At 39.7% G+C, this 20,058-nt stretch overlaps 1 protein-coding gene across 2 annotated transcripts in view; it reads right to left on the reverse strand.

Moving 5' to 3' along the window:
* The window catches only part of AHI1 (Abelson helper integration site 1), a 468,789-nt gene that overhangs the window by 56,153 nt on the left and 392,578 nt on the right, over window positions 1-20,058 (reverse strand). For both annotated transcript variants that reach the window (XM_033938898.1, XM_033938899.1), the window contains exon 24: window positions 4,200-4,279. In XM_033938898.1, coding sequence (XP_033794789.1) covers window positions 4,200-4,279 — 80 coding nt within the window. The remainder of the gene's footprint in view (window positions 1-4,199; window positions 4,280-20,058) is intronic.

Genomic DNA, 20,058 nt, shown 5'->3' on the forward strand with positions numbered 1-20,058 from the left:
ATTGTCAGTAAATTACGTTATTATCACAGAAGAAAACATAGTTTTTCTCCAGTTCTTTGGAGTACCTAAAACGTAGGTGCCAAGAAACGTGGCACTTATCGTCCGTCAATCTTATGTTAGGTAAATTCTTCAAATAGTCACAACACACCACAGCATGTAAAAACGTCCCAGAAAAAAATTTTGTCAAAACCCACACAACTCTCTGGGACAAACATCTAAAAAATTCAGTATTCATGAACTCATTTAGGCAAACCACCCATAATTCTAAAAAACAAACAAACACAATAACAGAGGGAGAGAGACATCAGAACTTATATTGACTAATAAATGCACAGTTATTCCAGGTCCCGATCAATCAATTCCAGCCTTCAATCATATGAATCTCAACCCTCATGAATCCTAAGCACTTTATCAAAAATATCAATTCAAAAAAGGAGATATTCTTCCTTTTGATATTTAATTCTAAAAGTCCACTCATTCACATTACTGTAGTGAACTACAAACTAGCTAATAACTTATCTTGTCCTTGAGGACTTCAGCGCTGAATTTCTCATTACTCGTCAGCAATCCCTGGTTTTAATCCTTACTGTTTCAAGTGTTTTGGTTATTCAAACCTGCTTCCCTCTGTTATTGTTTTTTGGAGAATTTATGGGTGCTTTGCCCAAATGGGTGTGTGAATACTGAATGTTTTAGTTGTTTGTCCCAGAGATTTGTGTGGTTTTTGACGAATCTTAAGTTAGGTGCCATTTATAGAATCGTGCCTAAACTAGACTTAGGCATCCTAACTTTAGGCACTCACTATTCCAGTGTTTTCTTATATACAAAACATGTCCAAGATCTGGCCCCTAACCATGTCCACTTTCTGGTAGGTGCCTTAGACTTGGTGCCTACTGAATTAGATACCTACCACCAAATTAATTTTAATTTTTGCCAATTATGAGCTGCCAAATTGTTCATTATTGGCACCAATTAAACTTTTTAAAAAAATGCCTAACTATAAGCATCTTTTATAGAATCTGGGCTGAAATGTCTATGGAACAGTTTTACAAGTTAATCTATGTTTACTTTGAGAAAGAAGAGACTGACAAAAAAATACCAAATCTAATGTTTAACCTAAATTGTAAGTAGGTTTATTTACAGTCTGACTCAAATCCAAAGCAGCCATTGCAATTTAAATGTAATATTCTCACAAGCAGTAGTCAACAGAACTTCATTCACATGCAAATTAAAATCACCAAAAATAACTGAACTGACCTTGCACATCTGAGATGACAATGCTTCAATAAGTGGTGAATTTATTATAGTTCAAAGTATAAAAGCTTAGAAAATGGCAATTTTTTCCTCCCCCCAACTTGATTGTAGAAGACAAGGGGTGGAATGAGAAATGCTTTTAGAGGCATAATATTAATGATACTAGTCTTGAAGCCCGTTACATTAACGGGTGCTAGAATATATGTCTGTCTGTCTTTCTTTCTGTCTCTCTCTCTCCCTGGCCCCCTTTCTCTGTCTTTATGTCCCTCTCCCTGCCCCTGTGTCTTTCTTCCTTTCTTTCTGTCTCCCTCCCTCCTGCTGTCTTGTCATTTTTTCCCTGCATTTCCCTGTGCAGCAGCAACAGCATTTCCCTCCCCCCCCACTTCCCTGTGCAGCAGTAGCAGCATTTTCCCCCACCTCCCTTCCCTACTCTTACCACGATGTGGCCTGCTCCTTTTGGCCCTTCCCCTTTTCTTTCCCGCGGTCTAGCCTGCTCCAAGGGCCCCCCTTCCCTTATTGCGTTCCTCGCAGGCAGGCCCAGCTTCTCCCTGCACGTTACTTATTTTTCATTCTGTTGCCCTCCCTCGCGTGGCTGGCTGGCTGCCTGCCTGCCTGCCTGGTCCCGTTGAGCGGCTCGCGGATGGAGTCTTTTTTGTCGGCGCTTCCCTGCCCGCACCGCGGTCTGGCCTGCTCTGGGCAAATTTTTTTTAAAGTTTAAATGTGTCGTGGCTGCTCCTCTCGATCCCCGCCAGCGTCGGAAGCCTTCTCCAACACTGGTGTGGCTCGTGAGAGGAGCCAACACCGCAATCTTGTGGAGAGCAGGGAGTCCAGCGCTGGCGGCCAGTCCTGCTGGCGAGTGTAGGTAGGTGCTGTAAGGCTGGGGATTCGCGCATGCGTACTCCTGCTGCCACAGACCTACTGATCATGGATCAGAGATCATGGAACACGCAGGTAAGAGTGCGCATGCGCGTCTAGGGTTTTATTATATTAGATAGTGAAAAGAACAGTTGTGGAGATGTAGTGATGTCCAAAATTGTTGATATTTATTGAATTTGGTATACGAGTACTGACTTTTGTCTAGGGCAACAAAGCAGTTTACAAAAGTTCTAGTTCAAATTTAGGAATAAGAACAGCAGCTTCATTAAAAATAGGACAGCAAGAGAAAAATTACAGGACAAGTGATGGTAAGCTACTGGTTGTATAGAGGTGATAAATTGTACTTCCTGGATTTTGTTATAGCCAGTTTTATCTGCTATCCATATTGAATTTTAATGGTAATTATGGGCTATAATATATGAAATGTAATGTAATGTCAATGTAGAGTAGACACTAAAAATATTATAAGCAACGGGCAACAGCCACTTATACTGAACTAAAACAAACAGTTGGAGCCACTGGTGTCCAAGAACTAATGAACACATCTGTAAAACATGTAAGATTGTAGAGACCGAATGGAAAAGACATTTTACAGCTTTGGCTGAAACCAAAACTGCAGCTGAAACATCACCTGGTTTCGACTGAAACCAAAAACCCAAGTTTGGTTGCGTGAATGTGAACCAAATAGAGCCCCCGTATCCAGGCTAGAATATAATAATTTAAATAATGAAAGACTGTATTTTACTTCCAAGCAAAATAGCTTCCATACACATGGATTGTAGCTAATGAAAACTGAAACTAAAGCCATTGAGGTATCACTACTACTACTATTTATCATTTCTATGGTGCTGCTAAACATACACAGCACTATACATTAAACATGTAAGAGACAGGCATTTTTGATAGTGGCACTCATGGGGCAGGAGTGTGGGAAGATCGCTCCTGCCCCTCTTTACTCCTGGCCCAGTACGGCTTTAAAGGTAAAGTATGCAGGGGTCAGGAGGCGGTGTGGTTTAGAGCCAGCCGAGATAGGATGCAGGAAGGATCACTCCTGTCTTGGCTCACTGCTGGACCACCAGGGTTTCATGCAGGCCCACAAGAGGCCTGCAACAGGATTGGGCTGGGGTAGGCACAAACTCAAGGATCAGAATATAAACTGAGACCTCTAGGCCATTTTTTTATATTCAAGTACCGTATTTCCTCATATATAGGCCATGGCCTATACATGGGTTTTACAAACCCATGTATAGGGTGCGGCCTAGTTATATGGGGCGGCCTTTATAAAACTTTTAAATCATTCCCCCCCCACCCCTGGTACCTTTTTAGGAAGCCCTCTCACTGGTGCTCGGCTCGGGTCTCCAGCGGTGCAGGGCAGCCATGATCTCTTCGGCATCCAGCCTGCCCCTGCACCGCTTGCTGAGTGGCTGAGGTCAGTTCTCACGAGTCCCGTGAAAACTGACGTTGGCCATTCAGCAGGGGTGGGGGGGGTGGGAGCAGGCTGGATGCCAAAGAGATCACGGCTGCCCTGCATCGCTGGAGACCCGAGCCACGTGCCAATGAGGGGGCTTCCTAAAAAGGTACCGGGGGTGGAGGGGATGAATGTAAAAGGCAGGGAAGGTACCGGAAGATAAGCTGTGGCTAATACCATGGTGCGGCTTATCTTCCGGTTTTTAAACATAGGCCGCCGTTTTCTGCGACCTATACATGGGTGCGGCCTATGCAGAGGGGTGGCCTATATGCAGGGAAATACGGTATGTATTGTTTATTAAATACATACATAAATAAACATACTGGGTTTGGAAAACTGTACTTTGCCATAACTGGTATACAACTTGGGGGATTTATAATGCAAGCTACATTTCAATCTATCTTTGTCTTATACCTGTTCAGGAAAGTATAGCAACCTCTTCATTTTAAATTTCATTTTTATTGTTAAAACAAGTGAATAACGCAAGTTAAAGGCAGAAATGCAAGTGCACTGCTAACTTTCCAAAAGTGTTTAAGAGAAACTTCTATGATCAACAGACGATGTAAGAATCTTTACACATTACTTTAAACAACCAGTTGCTTACTGTGTCATAGGTAAGTCTCTGCTTGTGTTATATTGTGAGGTAAATTTCTGGTTCTCCGGCTTGCTGATGACTGCTGACATCTGCAAAACAAAAAACAATTAGCAAAGAAAAAAAAGAGGAAGACAAGGAGGCCAACATTTGCACTTTACATTCAAGAAAACCCACTAGTTTCCTGAATAAGGAGAGAATATACCCCTTTTGTAAAAGCAGTGTCTATAAGCCATGAAATGATCAACCCTATGTGGTTAAACACAAGGAAACAGCCCCCAGCCCCCACCTTTCAATCCCCTGTGTGTTTTCTCTCCTTGAAAATGAAGGTAATTTTCAGGTAACAACTGTACTATGCTTCCTCTTTTTGAACTGAGACTAAAACATGTTGAAGGAATTTTCAAAACTTTTCCCATTGCTTTAGCATATACGAAGATCCATTGAGAATTGCAGTCAAAAATGCCCATATTGGTTATAATTTGGGTGCTTTTACATGTAGCTGAAAAGAGATAGAAAAATACTGAAGCCAGAGACTTTCATTCCCAACCATAAATTAAATAGATTTAAATAGTGCCATCTTCAGTGTGAGTGAACAGGAATATTATGGTAAACATTAAAGTATCATCAATCTAAACCTCCTATTATAACCCAACTTTTAATTTTGTTTAATCAGAAAAGTTGGAGCAAAATGCTTGAAAAAATTAATTTAATTGCTATTATGAAGCTTCTTCTTACACTCTTGATAAAAATCAGTGCTTGAAGTTTCTTAAAAGTTCTCCTATTAGACCACTGATCTCCAACATGTGGCCCCCAGCTCCTCCATTGCAGCCCTCAAACAGTTGGATGAAATGCTCTTCAAATCTTATAAATGTGTTAATTTCAATCTTTTCCACTTGATATAGTGTACGTCGTAACTGCAAACAGTCTCTTAAGTGTGTTACTCAGGTGTCTCATTTATGGAATTTGCTATGCTGACAATCCAGAATAAAGGCTATATTTTATAAACTAACTTTAAGGGTTGTAGAAACAATACTAGCATTTAATTTTTTATGTTTTAATGCCCAGTCTAAACAAGCAAGTCAAGGCGGTTTACAAAATTAGTAGTATGTATAAGCTTTAAAACTTTTGATGGCCTTCAGACCTTTCTCATACTCACATTGCAGCCCTTTACATGAAAAAGGTTGGAGACCACTGTATGTCCATTAATAAGAGTCTGAGGAACTCGAGGTACTACATTGTATTGACCTATGTTGGACTCTCATGCACTGATAATTCACATCACTGTTTATTGTGCTTAAGTAAACAGGCCTTTAAGAGATCTGCTGATGAAATTCAGAGGCAACTGTTTAAATAACCACCAAAGAAGTTTCAGAGCACTTTTTCTTTTCGTTTTACATTTTGTGAAAATTATATAAAATATCAAAGATAATTACATCATTGTAGAAATGTTCCATATAAAAATGCTAGGAAAAAAGCCCATAAATGAAGGAAAAAACTTGAGCCATATTCCATAAAAGATGCCATTAGGTACCACTAGGTGCCCTAATTGCAGCCTCCTAGAAACACCTAAGTTCCTGGAATAAACACACACTGTACATCAACTTCATTCAGGACACGACAAACTAAATTTCATAAGAATTGACCGAGTTCTGTGGAAGATATGACAAAAAACATTTTGGTGTGGGTTTTTTCTCGGTTCACAGTGTGTATGTATATCTATTTTATATTTTTTTAAAAATTCTGTGCAACCCTGATGCAGGCAATTTGCCAAAATATGGCCTGTGTCAGGCTCCATTTTAACCTGATGGACAAGGGGGTGCTGAAAAATTCTCAGCCCAACTAACTTCTTAAATCTGACATTATTTTGCCACTGTAACTGAGAAGCACAGCAGGGGGGAGTGGTGGGATGGTTATGTGGGTCAGGAAAGTGTAATAATGGATGACTTTTATGGATGGATAAAGTATGATGAATTGTTGAGGATAATGGACAGGTACCCTCATCAGGTACCAATAAAAGGAGGCTTCACAGAATTTGTGGCAAAAAGGCTCTTTATTACAAGTAATTGTTATGCACAAGAATGGTACACCTTTGAGAATGCAGTGCAAAGAATGCCTGCATTACATAGAAGAATAAACAAATACATATGGTGGAATAACCCACCTGGGGCATTTGAACACTGCCCTCGGAGATACATTGGGTATGACATTAATTATTAAGAAAAAAAAGGAAAGAAAATTATCAGGTCGGGGGGTTCAAGGGGGGCGGAGCCCCCCTTGTATATCACTTTCCCCAAGCATTCAAAATTGGGGGTTCATGCCAGTAAAATAGAAAGTATTTCTGATTTGGAGTTTTTCTGGAATATTGCCAGAAGTACCCTGTGAGGCTAGAATCCATCCATTCCAGGTAACATTGTAATCAGTTGTGTCTACCCATAGTTTTTTAGTAATAAAGTTAGGAAAAATTCCTCCCACCTGTGTAGGTTGTGTTTCAGAAGGTGGTACAGCTACTAATAAGAAGTTAGGCTTAGGCCTGAACATTCTTCTGCTATATTGGTTTGATCTGTGTGTTCTTGCAGTGACTCTGTTGTTAAACTCATTAAAAGTTAGAGATGTTATTGTTCTTTTTGCATCATAGTCAACTAGTGTAGTGTATAAGTGCATCCAAACATAGTCTTTAGCTTCAGTAGTTTGGAGCCAGGTGTTATGTGTAGGTATTATTTCAAACACCCAACCTGTTATTCTGTACTGATCCATGCACTGTAACTGAGAAGCACAGCATAACCAGTGTGATCCAGGGACAACAGGCAGATATTCTCACACGTGGGTGACATCATCCACAAAGCCTGGTATGGACAGTGGTAAAGTGTACTGACACTTTAAGCTTTTAAGCAAAGCTTTGAGACTGCCTGCACCGTGCACACGTGAATGCCTACCCGCCCAATGCCAACTTACGAGGTCAACAGTTCTATGTCCAAGTGAAGAAGCCAACTAGGAGAGGTGGGCAGGTTGTGAGAATATCTACCTGCTGTCCCTGGATAACATCTGTTACGGTAAGTAACTGTTCTTTATCCTTAGACAAACAGTGCACATTCTTTCATGTGGGACTCCCTAGCTTTAGTAAAGGGGATGAAGGGAAAGTTGGCCTCTAAGGAAATATAAAAGCTTGTTGCCTCGCAAGAAAATCAGATATACCGTCTGATACGAGTAGGTGGAGGCAAGGAAAATAAAGAAAGACTAATCAGAAGAACCTCATCCTCAACAAGAGGAAAAAGAGAAGAACCCAGAGAATTATAGGAATGGAGGCTATAAAATAAGAGACGACCTCATAGCAGCAGGGGAATTCAAGCATATGCAAGGGATTTAAGAAGAAAAGAGTAAATGGATATTGCAAATGTACATATATGAACAGCCAGATCAAAAAGAGCTGCTGAAACCAGTTGTGTCTCACGTAGACACAGAAGGGTAGTGAAAAGGAATTTTGCCAAGTATAAAATGAAAGTATGGTTCCCGTTGAATAGAACAGTTTTATAGGACAAACAGCCTAGTAAGGAGAGAAAGTCATTACTATGGATTATAGAAAGTAAATGGAAAGAAAAAGAAATAGAGGTGGACTGGGGCAAAGCCACATTTAAAAAATGCTCCTCTTGAGGGCTCTGAAAGAGCGCTGGAATGTCTTCAAAAATTAAAAGAGCCAGTGCAAAGATAGCAAAGGAGAAGTAGTACTTCTCAAGAGATATGCTGGAAAAAAGGGAAATTAGCAAAGAAGTTTAGGAAAGAGATGGTGAACGGGCAATGGAAATGTTGGATATCCCTGTAGGTGGCCTCATCTTCTAGTGAAAAGAAGAGGAGAGTAGTGAGTTCAGAAACTTGAGGATCAAGTAATAATAATAACTTTATTTTTCTATACCGCCACAATCTTGCGACTTCTAGGCGGTTTACATTCAAGACAGCTGGACATTCGGTGAATTACAATATGCATATAGTCCGAGGAGATATAGAGTACATCAAACTTTAAGAATGCGAAAGTATACAGTATATAGTGTACAGTGTGCTAAGACATTTTCGAGAGGACCTGTTAGGAAAAAGGTCGCGAATTAATAAAAAATACATCGAAAATTACAATATATAGTTTAAGAGATTTCAGGGAGACATATTAGAAGACATGTCCCGAATTGCAAAATATGGTTTGATTAGGATTTCAGAGGTGGGTGGAGGGGAGGGGGGTATATTGGGAACGAGAAAAGAAAAGAAGTGTTTGGAGAAGATTCTGTTTAGGTGATATATTTGTCGAATAAGGCAGTTTTTATGAGTAAGAGATATAGGACCTTTTCCTAATTAAAGGAAGGAATGGTGGAAAGAAGAGCTATCATGAGTCTGGTTGCAAATAGTGGAGAAGTATAGCAAGCAAAAAACACACGTGGACCAATGGAAGGGAAGTGTAGAATTATCAGAGGACAGTTCCATTCTGTTCCCATTTTTTTTCTTTTTTTAAGATGAGAATAGGAAAAAAATAGACAGTAAAGGCAAGCCTGTTGGACATGAACTCCTGTGCAATTTGAGCTTGAATGCTTGCTACCAAATTATTAGAGTTTACTCCTGAACCAAGAGATGTCAACTGACGGTGATGACACCGTAGAGTTCAAGCTGACCTAATAGAAATGTAAAGAAGCAATGTGCCTGTGAGTTAGAGTAGCTTTATAGGTCTTTATTGAGAAGCAAGAGAGGCAATCAGGGCTACAAAAAGGTGGCCACATAGCAATACAGTAACCATGTAACCAGATAATTAACCATGTAACAGATAATTATATGATTAAGAGAAATATTAAAAAATAAAAAATAGAAGGGCTGGCGATGTAACAGAAAGTTCACTTGTCTAGCGAAATAGAATTGTAGACTCAGTACGAGGCATTATGTTTGCATTGTAGCAATACAACCCACAGAAACGATGAAAATCGCATACTGCTGGAAACATTATTTCCAGCTGAAAACATATGATGGAACTATGAGTGGAAGAAACAAGGCATACTTTTTGTGTGGAAATGAAAACAATATTACCACGCAAATAAATGCACAGAGTAGGCTTTGGAACCCTGAAGAAGGAATGCATAGTAGAGAATGACACGGTGACAAAATTCATCACTGTTCCCGTCCCCGCAGATAACCGTGGGAAACCATCTTCATGGCATTCTTTAAGGAGAGAGGGAAGAATCAGAGTATGAATGGCCATAACCACTGACCCGCAAGCTTTGCTTTGAAGAATGCTGGTGTAGAAGGATTGAGATTGAAATAGACACTAGAAAATGAGATGGAATTATTTCCCGCAGTTATCTGCAGGGACGGGAAGGTTGATGAATTTTGTCATCGTGTCATTCTCTAGTGCATAGCCAACTACTACAGACAGTGCCAGGGTGCCCAATAAAAGAAATAAGTGGAATGTAACTTGCTAGAAGTGTAACTTGCTAGAAGACGTGATCGCAGCGAGCTACAAAACCATCATCACAGGATGTGAATGGTAGCGTTGTGAGAGAACTGAGATAGGTTTTGAATGTAATTCAAGTTTCAAGTTTAATTACCTTTTAATATACCGACCATCGACGTGCACCTGGCTGGTTTACAAAGCTAAAAAAGGTTAAAATAAATTTTTTTGTAGGGGGTAGGAGGGCGAAATGTGAACATTAAATAGACAAATTATAAATACAAACATGAGTTTGAGGGTAAAGGGGGGAGGGAGTTAATAATTACATCATTAAAAAACAAATAATTAAAGGGAAGGGGGGAATAAAACATTAGGGTTGGGGATCGCTTCTTAAAAGTGGTTCGTGTAATATACTGCTGTGCTGTTGGAAAGGAAATATTTAGATGCTGTGGTATGTGTCTTGGAATAAGAACATTTTTAGTTTAGTCTTGAATTTGTTAAGGGAGTTTTTGAAGCAGAGTTGCAGCATAACGTAGTCACCACCAGGCCATTTCAAATTTTGCAGCTGGTGGAGAGAGTTTACATGCTCCCAGCCTTATCCAGGAGGGGAGCTCTGTTGTTTCCCTTCAGTCACAGAGAAGAATAGAAAGTCAGGAACAAAACTGACATTAATACAGTACATAGTAACATAGTAAATGACAGCAGATAAAGACCTGGACAATCCATTCAGTCTGCCCATTAATTATACCCATTAAAAATACATGATTAAATTAACTTATTTCTTCTTTGATATTTCTGGGTCATAGACTGTAAAGTCCACCTGGTATTGTCTTAGGTTCCAAATGCTGAAGTTGCCGTCCAAGCTCACTCCAGCCTATCCAACCATCCTGTTTGCTGGATATCTACCATAAAGTCTGGACAGTAACATCCTCATGTTCCAAGTTAGTGGAGTTTCCATTGATGCCCTTCCCAGCCCATGCTCCACCAAATCATCACATATGGGACCCAGATCATGCAAGTCTATCCAGTACTGGCATTAGCTCTTTAATTTACATTCTTCATTTTCTAATTAGAGATCCTCTATGTTTATCCCATAACTCATCAGCAGGGTAGGGACTTGCAACTGATAACAGAGCTGAAGTGGGAGTTGAACCAGGGTCGGTCTACAGTTCACTGCACTTGTCCACTGAGCGATGGTTCAGATGTGCTCTCTTGTATCTTGTGTCTGTTCTCAGGTATACTCCATAGCAGTATAACAGGTAGAAAAACAGTAATGCTCTGAAGGGAATAGAAAAAAGACTTTTAACAAAGGCACATCCCAACATAAGTATTAGAACAATACCAAATGCGAAAAAGGAAGTTGTGTAGCGATCCATATTGGATTCTGAAAGATATGATTGTGAATCTGTTCATAGTCCAGTTTACCAGCTAGTAGTGAACGTTCCAGAACGGGTGAGGAAAGGTTCAAGAACAGGTCTAGAATGATAAAGTTAGACCCTAGTGAAGGCAGAGAAAGCCAGAAAAGGATAAAATCATCCTAAATAGGATGTGCAGTGGCCTCCTTCTCTCCTACAGCAACTCCCAAGCCTCCAAGTTCTTTAGTATACAAAAGTAGATGGAGATGAAGGTTGATCTTGACATTACCCTTTTGACATTAGTAAATGGGCAGTAGGGTAAGATATTGCTAAAGAAATATAGTGAATATCTCCTGGACTACTTTATTAGCATTGATGGTACAGTGGTAGACATTCTGTGTTGAAGAACTTGATTGATCCTGCTGAGGGAATATAATCAGTAAACCATCTATATATGGTATTCTCCATCTTCGAGGCCTCAGCGGAGAATGTAGATGAAACAGACAGTCAATGAAAGAAAGGTGATCCACTTTAAAGGCTCTACACCAATAGTGGATCTCTCCAGTAAATGGAAAATGTGGGAGGTGATCCAACTTAGCAGACTCCACACCCAGACTGGATCCCTCCATCAGAGTCATGGTAATGTAATAAGCCAAACTATTGTGATGGGTGGGATAGACGATCTATCCTAACTCATTCTATACTTTTTGATGGAGGTAGTATGATGTAGTGATAAACAGAAGAATCGTACCATGCTTAATAGTCTCTAAACCATGCAGAAAACATGCCCTGTTTACCACATTGTTATATTGCACAAAAAAGGTGATCCCACCTTACAGGTTCTACATCCATGGTGGATCCCTGCAGTGGTGGTCAGTGGTGCTGTCAAAGGAAGAATGCGTAGCAGAGAACAAAGATAAGAGTCCCAGTTTCAAAGTGTACATTAAGAAGAAATCAATGATCCGGTTCAGTAAGATCAGTATTCACAGTTGGAAGTCAGGAAACTCTCAGTAGGGTGTGAGGGTCGAAAAGAGCCAATCTTTCTGGGAACAATAGTAAGAGAAAGAGGGATTTCCCAGCTCTTAAAGAGCACATCCTGAAGTAGAGAGGCAACTTAAGAAGTTCTGTAGGAGGCTCAATGTAATCTAATGCATCAAGGATCTGCTTTGGGTTCAGTATCTGACTCCAATTTGAGAATCAGAGCTTTTCTGTAGCTGCCTGATATACTTAGGAAAAAAGAAGAAGAGATGGGTTTGAAGGGATCTCATATGATTCTGGAACAGATAATGTAGGCTCACAATCAGTCAGAATCCATATCTGGTACTTCAGAAGATTCTGGATTGAGAAGTATCGAGAAATACTCTTTCAATGAAAGATGATGGATGGATTATGCCACTGAGTCAGCCCTAACTCATGGCAACATACACAGTGAGGAATCCACCCTATGATGTTTCACAGCAGAGTACAGGAGTGGTTTGTGATTGCATTTTCCCATGCAGTGTGTGGCTTCTTTGTGGCACTGCTGCCTAACATGGAGCCTCTTGGCCTACAGCACCTGGTATTCCCAGGTGGTCTCCCATCCAGGTACTAGCCAGACCTGATGCTGATTAACTTCTGATGGTAAGAGCAGGCTTCCTCAGGGCAGCCAGGTCGTAGGTTCCTGGGACCACCGAATCGATGATGTCTTGAGATCTTGATGTTCATCGATGCTTAGATGAAAAAAAACTGGAGTTGGTACCTGCGGGCCTTTATGTGCTATGTTGGTGTTTCCCTTAGCACAGTTCCTTCCTTTCAAAAGTGGTTTCCGCCTTTCATGTCAATCAGGAACTTTGTTTGCCTACCTTTCAGCCTACGGGTTTGGCCAAACAGGACAAACTTTTGCACTAGCTGCATGTGTGCAGGGCACTGCTTGTCTACCTGGAGAAGATTAATGTCTCCACACTTTCTGATCATCTTTTTGTGCTGACCAGCTTCCGTTGCTGCTAGTTTTTAATTCATTTTTTGATCTTACTGTGATTCAATTGCTACAAAAACAATTTGGATGGATTGTTAGCACTCTCAAAGAAATATTTCCTGGTCAACCTTAAGTAATAAGTAATGCAGAGCTTTTCATAGTACCGAGTTCATCTCTCATCTCTCTCATTAGCATTGGCAATACCTCCCTATTCATTTATACTCCTACTTATAACTTAAAGGGCAAGTTGAATGTCATCTGACGATGCCCTTGTTGGAAATTATGATTCATGTTTGATTAGCTAATATGAAAACAACAAACAGACTGCAGACAATGTACAAGATGCAGGCATTGTTTATTAGTAAATGCAGTAACATATACAACCTTATAGCCAACCAAGGGACCCGACACAGTCTGTGTTTCGGATGACACGCCTTCCTCAGGGGTCCTAATGAATATTAAGCATAAATACTTAAGATAATGTGTGAACATAAAAAGGTGAAGCAAGCAAATGGTAATGTGTCAAAGGTGATAATGTCATACAAGAACATATTAAAGAGAAAAAGTAAAAATGTACAAATAATATCGGGTGTCTGAAATATATAATGATATAGTGCAAAAGGATGCAAAGATTTTTAATGACTAGAATATCACTGAATGAAAAACTAGAAATGAAGTGACACGTGTCAAATGAAAAGCAATTAATATCAACATAGGGATACGTGACAGACGGAAGAAACAAATCACAAATATAAGAAAAGAAAAGAGAACCAGAAGTGGTGGTGAAACGAGAAATGGAGCAGACCAACAATAAAAATAAACCAAATCTTAATAACCGGAAGTGATACTGCATAATGAAAAAGGGGCAGTGAGTGTGTGAATAGGAAACCAGCATATAGGTAACAAAAAACTGAAAAAACATACCATGGTGGTTAAGGTATAAAGCAAACTGCGTAAAAGATAACAAACTGATGAAAATAAAAATGATAAGGCATGGAGTCAATAAAAGCATTGGTCCTAAAACATTAAGAACAAAACTGAATAGGTTAAGAATACCTAATATGTACAGTGGCTGTCTCATACTGGAATTTGTATAACATAGGATACAAAAAACAATATAATATAAATCTTCATAATGTGCACTTCTTAAAAGGTTGTAATCAATGTTATGAATACAACTTAAAACAACAGATGATCCAAATGTGCTGGAGAAAGTGCATTTTAACGCCTAACAGTTAATAAAACCCAAACTAAAATGTACTATATGAATGTTAAAATATTAAAATGCATTATTGTATGTTAATAACAAAAAATTATTAAAAGACTTTATTAGAAAACAATGTTAAACAACAATATTAAACAACAATAAGAAGAAACTATATTAAAAGCAATGTAAGAAATAATATTAAAACAATATATAAAAAAAGTCATAAAATGTTTGCTAAAACTTAAACCTGTTGCATGCCATGGACATTTAGATTGATATACCATGGGTTCAATGTGAGTGGGTGGTGACCACAGAATTATAAGAAAAGACGATTAACGGAGTGATGACTAAATGCACAGAGCTAGTGTTGTCAAAGGTGGCCTAAATACTCTTTAACAATAGCTAAGAGCAATTAAATATTGTCACGTATCCCTATGTTGATATTAATTGCTTTTCATTTGACACGTGTCACTTCATTTCTAGTTTTTCATTCAGTGATATTCTAGTCATTAAAAATCTTTGCATCCTTTTGCACTATATCATTATATATTTCAATCACACTCAGAGACACCCGATATTATTTGTACATTTTTACTTTTTCTCTTTAATATGTTCTTGTATGACATTATCACCTTTGACACATTACCATTTGCTTGCTTCACCTTTTTATGTTCACACATTATCTTAAGTATTTATGCTTAATATTCATTAGGACCCCTGAGGAAGGCGTGTCATCCGAAACACAGACCGTGTCGGGTCCCTTGGTTGGCTATAAGGTTGTATATGTTACTGCATTTACTAATAAACAACGCCTGCATCTTGTACATTGTCTGCAGTCTGTTTGTTGTTTTCTGGTTGCTATTGTTTACTGCAGACTACGTTGGATTTTCTTTCTGCCTTTTGATTAGCCAATATGCAATCTTTATCTACAAATCCTGCTGTTTGTTACAGGTATGCCAGACCAGACTACAGGTCTTTACAGAATGCAACTCATAGAACTTTTTAATACCTTTAAACATGTGATATCTGCGGAATTTGCTTGAAGGCATGGCATGTGGAGTTCAGGCAAAAAATGAACTGAATGGAATTTGGATTATCTAAAGCAGTGGTTCCCAGCTCTGCACTGGAGGACCACCAGCCAATCAGGTTTTCAGGACAGCTTTAATGAATGGGCAGATTTGCATGCCTATCACTTCCATTATATGCAAATCTCTCTCATGCATATTCATTAGGGCTATCCGAAAAACCTGACTGGTTGGTGGTCCTCCAGAAGAGGGTTGGGAACCACCGATCTCAAATATGAGAAAGCTGACAAAGCTGAACCAAGAATTTCTGATAAATCTATTGACAAAACCACCTTAAATTTGGGAGAACAGGATACAAGGGTGAGACTTTGGGGTGATAGTTTCAGAGAATTTAAAGGTGGCAAAACAATGTAACAAGGCAGAAGGATGCTAGGCTGCATAGAGAGATATAACCAGTAGAAGAAAGGTGGTGTAATATCCCTGTACAAGTCATTGGTGAGGCCCCACTTGGAGTATCATGTTCAGTTTTGAAGGCCTTATCTACCTAAAAAGAACAGAAGCAGACCAGAGAAAACAAAGTAGAGAGTTAAATATAGACTGCCGATGCTTGTTACATATATCTAGCAATCTCAAAACAATATGACACAGTGTTTTGGCCATGCCTCTATAAGTGGTGCCTATTAAAAGCCAATTAAAAATTATTAAAGTTCTGTGTGGAAATTGGAACGGAACCTACCCAAGAGAAAAGTGGGCATGGCTCTGGAATGAGGGGGCATAGGATGAAGATGAAAGGGATAGATTCAGAAGTAACCTCAGAATATACTTTTTCACGGAAATGGTGGTGAATGCTTGGACCGGCCTTTCAGTAGAGGAGAAGAAGCTTCAAAACAGCTTGGGACAAGTACATTGGATCTCTAAGGAAGAGGAGGGGATAGCAGATGGCATGGTTGGGCAGACTAGATAGGCTATATGGTCTTTATCTGCCTTCATTTTTCTATGTTTGGGCGTGGAATGACATAGGTGTCGGTAGGCATCTGTGTTAGGCAGCGGTAAATTAGGCCAGGAAAACCCTGGTCTAACATTATGAACACCTAAGCTGATTTAGGCACCACTAGATACAATTCTATAAATGGTGCCTTAATTTGACTAACATGCAATAAGTCAGTGATTCCCAACCCTGTCCTGGAGGAACACCAGGCCAATTGGGTTTTCAGGCTAGCCCTAATGAATATGCATGAGAGAGATTTGCATATGATGGAAGTGATAGGCATGCAAATTTGCTTCATGCATATTCATTAGGGCTAGCCTGAAAACCCAATTGGCCTGGTGTTCCTCCAGGACAGGGTTGGGAACCACTGCAATAGGTGCCATTTTCAGTGGCGCCTACCAATTTAGGCCCATTCTGTATAACAGTGATAGAAACAAACCAGCTAAATTTAAATATTTCCTCTCCTGCTTCCACCCCACTATCTCGAATATTCAATATGCACTATAAGTAGAAGCTGTAGAAAAAAAACAATCAAGCAATAAATATACCATTATAATAAATCCAATGCCAAAAACAGTTTAACAGTGAACTGCATGTTCTAGGAAAAAGGGTTGACAAATACAATTCCGAGGTAAAAGGGTTGACAAATATAGTTCCGAGGTCATTTGGAACTCTTTCCATTGGGCCTCTTTTTTGCATCTATCCCAAGTCTCTTCATTGCTAATAATGAGGTCATTTACATTCTCCATTGCAAAATCATAGGTGCCATTGAGAGTTTCCAATTTATTAATGTACGAGGTGTGATCAAAAAATACGGTGAATGCTTAAATAAAAGAAAATGTATTACAGTAAAAGACACATTGCCATTAATCCCCCCTCAAAATACTCCCCCTCACTTCAAACACACTTATCCCATCATTCTTGCCACTTTCTGAAGCAATTCTGGAAGTCCTCTTTCATGAGTGTCTTTAGTTGCACTGTCGTGGCTGCCTCGATGTCCTGAATCGATTCAAAACATTTACCTTTCATGGTCATTTTAACTTTGGGGGAAGAGCCAGAAATCGCACATTGCCAGATCTGGTGAATGATGTGGTTGAGGATACACCATAATGTTTTTATTTGACAGAAATTGCCATACCAGAAGAGATGTGTGACACGGAGAGTTGTCATGATGGAGCATGAAACCATTTGCCCATTTCTCAGGTCATTTTCTACACAAATCGTTTCTTACATGCTCTAATAAGCTCTTATAATATTCAGAATTCATTGTAGTATTCCTGGATACAAAACCCACAATCATCACCTTGAGGTTGGATCTTGATTGACGCACTTTTTTTGGCACGAGAACTGGGCGATTCCCATTGAGAACTCTGAACTTTGGTCTCGGGATCATAACCATAGACCCAAGTTTCATCTCCTTTGGTGACACTTCTTAAAAAGCTGGAGTCTGAAGCAGCACGATTGTGCAACTCCAGTGAAATTGACAAATGCGATTGCTTTTGTTCGACCATCAAAATGCGTGGAACAAATTTCACACTCACTCACCTCATGATCAAATCTGTTGTTAAAATATTTTGAATGGAAACATAAGAGATGTTCAGATCCTCAGAAATTTCACTAATAGTCAATTGCCTGTTTAATTGAATCATTTTGTTTACTCTTTCAACATTCTCTTGGGTTTTTGATGCAGGATGTTCTGATCTTTCCTCGTCTTCAACCAATTCACAACCATTATGAAATTGCTCAAACCATTTGTAAACCATCTTCATGGTCACTGCAGTATTCACCATAAACTAATTTTAACATTTTGTGTGTTTCTTTGGCACTTTTTTACAGTTTGAAACAAAATTTCATGTTAATGCATTGTTCATTATCCATTATTTACAGCACAGTTTAAAACACACCTTAACTGTAGCTCACAACTGACTGACTGCACTGAACAAGTTGAAACTTGTCACACACTGTTACTAAGGTTTGACCTGCCGCTTCCCTTATTGAAGATCCCTGCCTTTCCACTGGATGGCGCTTGGCAGCAGCATTCACCATATTTTTTTATCACACCTTGTACATTTGCAGGCCAGTAATAAAAAGTCTTATGTAGAAACCTCTTAAAAACTTTTGATCATATTCCAATAACAGGGTCCACCGTCAAAGATAAAGACAGGAGATGGCTGTTTCTATTTTGAATCCGAGATTTGTCCACAATGGGTGCAAAGAGGAGTCCAAACATACTGTATTGCTGGTCAGAGCCAAAACCCAGCAGTCTGAGCTTTACACTAGAGCATTCATCTGTATCAATTATGTGGGTTCTATAGGCTCTGTGAGGAGAAACCAAGACCTAATAAAAGTCTTATATTGTATTTCTCGTAATTTATTACAGGTAATTTTGTAGATAATTTTGAAGCTAAATTAAATAAATCAACCAGAACTTAAGTTGTAGACAAAAAGGAAGTGGTACTGTTGAGAGGAGGGGGCAGTCCAAGAACAGGGATAACAAGCAGCCTTTCTTCTTCCTTATTTTATGTACTTACCATATATACTCTACTATAAGCTGAGATTTTTGGGTCCAAAAATTGGGATCAGCTTGCATTTGAGTTGGAATACTCAATGGTGCAACATGGGTGGATTAGAGGAAGAAGAGGCCTAGCGGTTACAGTTACAGCCTAAGCACCTTGAGGTTGTGAGTTCAACCCTGTGCTGCTCCTTAATACCCTGGGCAAATCACTTAATCCTCCATTGCCCCAGGTACATTAGATAGCTTGTGAGCCCACTGGGACAGATAAGGACAATGACTAAATACCCGAATGTAAAACCGCTTAGACAATATAAATAACTAAAATAAATAAATAAATAAGAATTGCCATACTGAGACAGACCAAAGGTCCATCAAGCCCAGTATCTTGTTTCCAATAGTGGCCAACCCATGTCTGTGGGGTCAATGAGAACAGCATATTAATTACCCTGCTTGCTGCTGGTGAAGATCTAACCTTTAAACAGGTAGTGGCTGTGACAGTTCCAATGGTGGTGGGGGGGGGTGTGTGGTTTAAGAGACCAGATGGCCTGGCCAGGAGAGGGAAACACCAGATTGCCGGTTACTACAGGGGTGGTAAGGGGGAGGGAGAATGTAGTGCTGGTTGTCTCTGCGGAGGGGAGTGGGGAGGGAGAGAAAGGAGAGAGAAATGTTGGTCTTTGTGGGGAGAGAAGGGAAGGGAACAAGAGAAAAGTGGTAGTTATTACAGGGGTGGGAGAGAAGCGAGAGAAACGTGACGTCACTGCAGTGGGGGAAGTGAGAGAGAAGTGATGGTTACACAGGATGCAGGGTAGCAGAAGGAAAGAGAAATTCAGGACACTACAGAGGAGGAAGAATTACTGGTATACCAATCCCCTAGGCTTATACTTAATAGTTTTTCCCCCTTTTTGAGGGAACACTGGTAACTCGACTTATACTCAGATTGGCTTACATTTGAGTATATATGAGAGTTAGCCAGTTAGTGGACCAAATATTGCTGATAACTGACTAAGTTGTGGTTTTGCCCAAACTCCGCCCCTTGACTGCCCCCAATCTAGCTGAAAAGGGAATGGCCAGTTAGCAGAGATATTCAGTGCCACTACCCAGTTAAGTGCCACTGAATATTGGCGACCAGCTCAGGAGTCAATATTAACCAGGCAGGAGCCTTTCCTGTCTGATTAAATACCTTTGAATATTGGCCTCATAATGACTACATTTTTCAGAAAGAAGTCACCAGAAATTATTTGTATACTGTCACATGACTATTATTCATTATGAACTGGTCAAAGGGGAAGACCTGAGGTTGGTGCCTAATTTCAGCTTCCAAGTGAAAAGATGTATTCGCAGGAATGAATGCAAGACATGAAGTGGCCATCATTAACTAACCAATCAACAAGGCAGTGTGAATTTTAGCTGA

Source organism: Geotrypetes seraphini, chromosome 3 (assembly GCF_902459505.1).
Source record: "Geotrypetes seraphini chromosome 3, aGeoSer1.1, whole genome shotgun sequence".
Taxonomy (NCBI): Eukaryota; Metazoa; Chordata; class Amphibia; order Gymnophiona; family Dermophiidae; genus Geotrypetes; species Geotrypetes seraphini.